This window comes from Clarias gariepinus, chromosome 25 (genome assembly GCF_024256425.1).
Source record: "Clarias gariepinus isolate MV-2021 ecotype Netherlands chromosome 25, CGAR_prim_01v2, whole genome shotgun sequence".
Classification (NCBI taxonomy): Eukaryota; Metazoa; Chordata; class Actinopteri; order Siluriformes; family Clariidae; genus Clarias; species Clarias gariepinus.
The window spans coordinates 16,865,820-16,869,118 of record NC_071124.1 but is presented as its reverse complement, the minus strand read 5'-3'; the positions used below and the strand labels follow the sequence as shown (position 1 = coordinate 16,869,118).

At 39.3% G+C, this 3,299-nt stretch overlaps 1 protein-coding gene across 1 annotated transcript; it reads left to right on the top strand.

The window, feature by feature from the left end:
* Nucleotides 1-539: 539 nt before the first annotated feature.
* On the top strand, nt 540-3,207 carry capsla (calcyphosine-like a). Its single transcript, XM_053486588.1, has 4 exons — nt 540-778; nt 940-1,117; nt 1,228-1,437; nt 2,770-3,207. Exons 1-4 carry the CDS (start codon nt 705-707, stop codon nt 2,869-2,871), a joined length of 564 nt encoding a protein of 187 aa, XP_053342563.1. The 5' UTR covers nt 540-704; the 3' UTR covers nt 2,872-3,207.
* Nucleotides 3,208-3,299: the final 92 nt, after the last annotated feature.

Genomic DNA, 3,299 nt, shown 5'->3' with positions numbered 1-3,299 from the left:
ACGATGAGTGAGTGAGTGTTGTTGTTGTCACTTAATTCCCTACTGCCATGTGTATTTTATAGTATTGGAAAAAAAAACCTGTATTGTTCTAGAATGGAGAAAAAAATAAAACATTGAACTGGAAGGTGTTTCGAAACTTAAGACTGTATATCCAGGATAATATACAGTGTAAAAATGTAAAAAGAATTATTTATGTTTTGGCTTGTATCTTATTCAAATAGTACAACTGGTTTTACTACTAACAATATCCTTTGTGTGAAGGAGCTGTTTTGAATAATTTATAGTATAGTACTTGTATCTTCTCACAGACATATATCTTGAGTAGACTTTGAACAAGAGAACATTTTCTCCCAGATAAAGTTACTGCAGTTTCACTGTGTTCGTTACCCAGTAACACTATTTGCATTTGCGTTTCCAAGCCAACAAAGCCCACGAGGCAATAACTTTATTGTTTGCCCATGTGACTCTGTTATTCCCATGCCAACCTGCACTTCCTATGGAAATTTAGAGCTACCCACTCAGATTACACTAGGATTGGAATAGTGAGGTTTCTTCGTGTAGCTAAACCACAGAGAAACATCATAGCATCATAGTGAAGTGACTTGAATCTACTGGGTGACACCTGATACGCTCTCTGGCAAGTGTCTAGCTCTTGTGGATCGTTTGGAACAGGGGCCCAAACAAAGAAGCCTGGAATAGAGAAGATGGCAGACATACTGGAGGAGTTGAGACAACAGTGTCTGAGTAGAGGAGCAGCTGGAATTAAAGGCTTAGCAAGGCAAGAGATCACAATTTTCTTTTCATGCACATAATTACATACATACAATCATGTTTAATACGACGTTTAATCTATACAGTACATCTAGTGTACTGTGCCATAATCTTACACTTTATTGGCATTATATTTATTGGCAATATTAATGATTGCTGTGTATTTAGAACCTTCCATATCATGGATGATGATGGCAGTAAATCTTTAAACCTGGAAGAGTTTCAGAAAGGCCTGGAGACCTATGGTTTGCATGTTGCAAAGGAAAAGGCCATGGAGCTCTTCACTTTTGTAGACAAAGATAGAAGCGGCACCATCAACTTCGATGAATTTCTTGAGAAACTAAGGGTAAGGGACAATCTGCAAATACACCAATAAATATCTTCTTTTCTCCAAAGGTAACAACAGAGATCCAGTTTTGTCCCGATATCATCTCATGTCAGATCATGTGTCCCCAGCCCCCTATGTCCAGTGTCAGAAAGCAGGTAATCAAACAGGCCTTTGATAAGCTGGACCGTACTGGTGATGGCGTGGTGACTGTGCAAGACTTACAGGGAGTCTACCAAAGCAAACATCATCCCAAGTACAAGAGTGGCGAGTGGACCGAGGAACAAGTGTTCCGCTCTTTTCTCGACAGCTTTGACTCGCCATACGAGAAAGATGGAAAGGTATTTCTGTAAACATTTCAATATTTCAAACACAATTGCCACTTAATAGTGGGACTTCTGAATCTAGGAAAAAATGGGTTATATGAGTAATGGGTTACACTAAATATAATGTGAGGTTGCCTTACAGTCAAGTAGGCTTCCTCGTCTCTTCTAGACCCCAGCTCACACTACCCCACAGAAAACGTGACAGTAAAAAATATTTAATTATTAATTGAATTAATTTATTAATAATTCTTACCTGTACTGTATTTTACAGCATGGTAAAATTAGGGCTCAACAGTGGTAACTTGCCAGTTACCGGTGCTGGGGCTTGAACCCCCAACCTTCCGATCAATAACCCACTATACCACAGCCTTAACCAATCAATCCACCCCTGTCCTAAATGAGTAGAGGCATGCATGGAGAAAAAAAGGTTGCAAAACCAGGTGATCAGATACAAAACTCATGGGAGAAAGAAAAGTCAAATACATCATTATAGAGTATTGCACAGCACTGTGAACACATTTACTATGTTAATATACTGTAAATGTTTAGGACCTGCTTTAAACTAGTCAAGGTTTCAGCAGGCAACTGCTCGTGACCCCAGTATTTATAAGATAATAATGATGAGTGGTGGTTGGAGAAGCTCTCTGCCATTTTTCTTTTTTTGAGACCATAGAATCAACCATAACTTTAAAACCATTAACATTAAAACAACCTAGATGCCAGTAGGCAGCTCTGCAAGATTAGCTCCGCAAGGCCTCTGGGAGGGGGAGGGGGTGTGAGCTATTGTGTGTAGCAACCCGGGATGTTGGCAGCAGGTCCTCTGGGTGTTGTGGGTTGCGGGGTGGGATGTCAATTGCTCAAACTTGTTTGTCAACTTGACTTGGTTAACATCTTGGCGGATCCATGATGCATTATAAAAGTTTACTGAACATGAACGAACACAAATAAGCCTCACATTTGAGCTCCTGTTTAATTAAATGTTGCATTTCTTTGTCCTGTGAGCTTTATATCTGATCAATTTAATTACAACTAGTGCATCTTGTAAAACTTATAATTTTCTATGGACAGCTCAGCATTATGTAACTGGGCAGAAAACACTGGGCCTGATACAGTCACACCAGCGGGATGTAAACCCCTATCATGTTACTGTACGGTCACCATCATGCTCCAACATTCAAATGCTTTGTTACTGGTTGTCTTTCAGTTGAGAGAGAGACTATAGCCAGTAATTGCTTAAAAGTCTGTGTATATGCACATGCAGTAGTTGTAGATACATTTTATTAGGGAGGTGGCAAGTAGCGATGGAATCTGGAGAAGTAACTCAAGACATGCTCCTCTTCGTGGCAGGTCACTCTGGACGAGTTTGTGAATTACTACAGCGGAGTCAGTGCCTCCATCGACAATGATGATTACTTTGTCACCATGATGAAGAATGCTTGGAAGCTGTAATCACCACAGCACTTCTGGCTGCATGTGTGTAAACTATTCACTTTGCTTGAATTAATTTTGAATGAAGTAAATTACATTTTTGGCTAAAACATTTCGTGGAATTTTAATTTGAAGGTGCTTAAACATTGCATATTTGGTGCCTAAACAATAAACTGGACCTGCATTTCAACAGACCACCAAAATACTTCAATCCTAATGACTATAAAAAAAAACAATTTCTTCCTCTGTCCATATCTCAAACAGCAGTGCAATTATTTCATGGAGAGCAAGTAAAACTTTAAACATTAGACCAGCGTTAAACAATAAATATCACTGACACCCCCTGGTGGACACAAATGTACTACCGCAAATTCCTTGAAGAAACAATGGAAAAAAGTAAAAACACTGATTCGTCCAGTGTAAACCAAAGGTAACTCATGACGTCCGGG

Coding starts and splice junctions, on each gene's coding strand:
- capsla (XM_053486588.1), top strand. CDS start 705: ATGGCAGACATACTGGAGGAGTTGAGACAACAGTGTCTGAGTAGAGGA. Junction 779..939: donor GGAATTAAAGGCTTAGCAAG/GCAAGAGATCAC, acceptor CTGTGTATTTAG/AACCTTCCATATCATGGATG. Junction 1,438..2,769: donor CATACGAGAAAGATGGAAAG/GTATTTCTGTAA, acceptor TCTTCGTGGCAG/GTCACTCTGGACGAGTTTGT.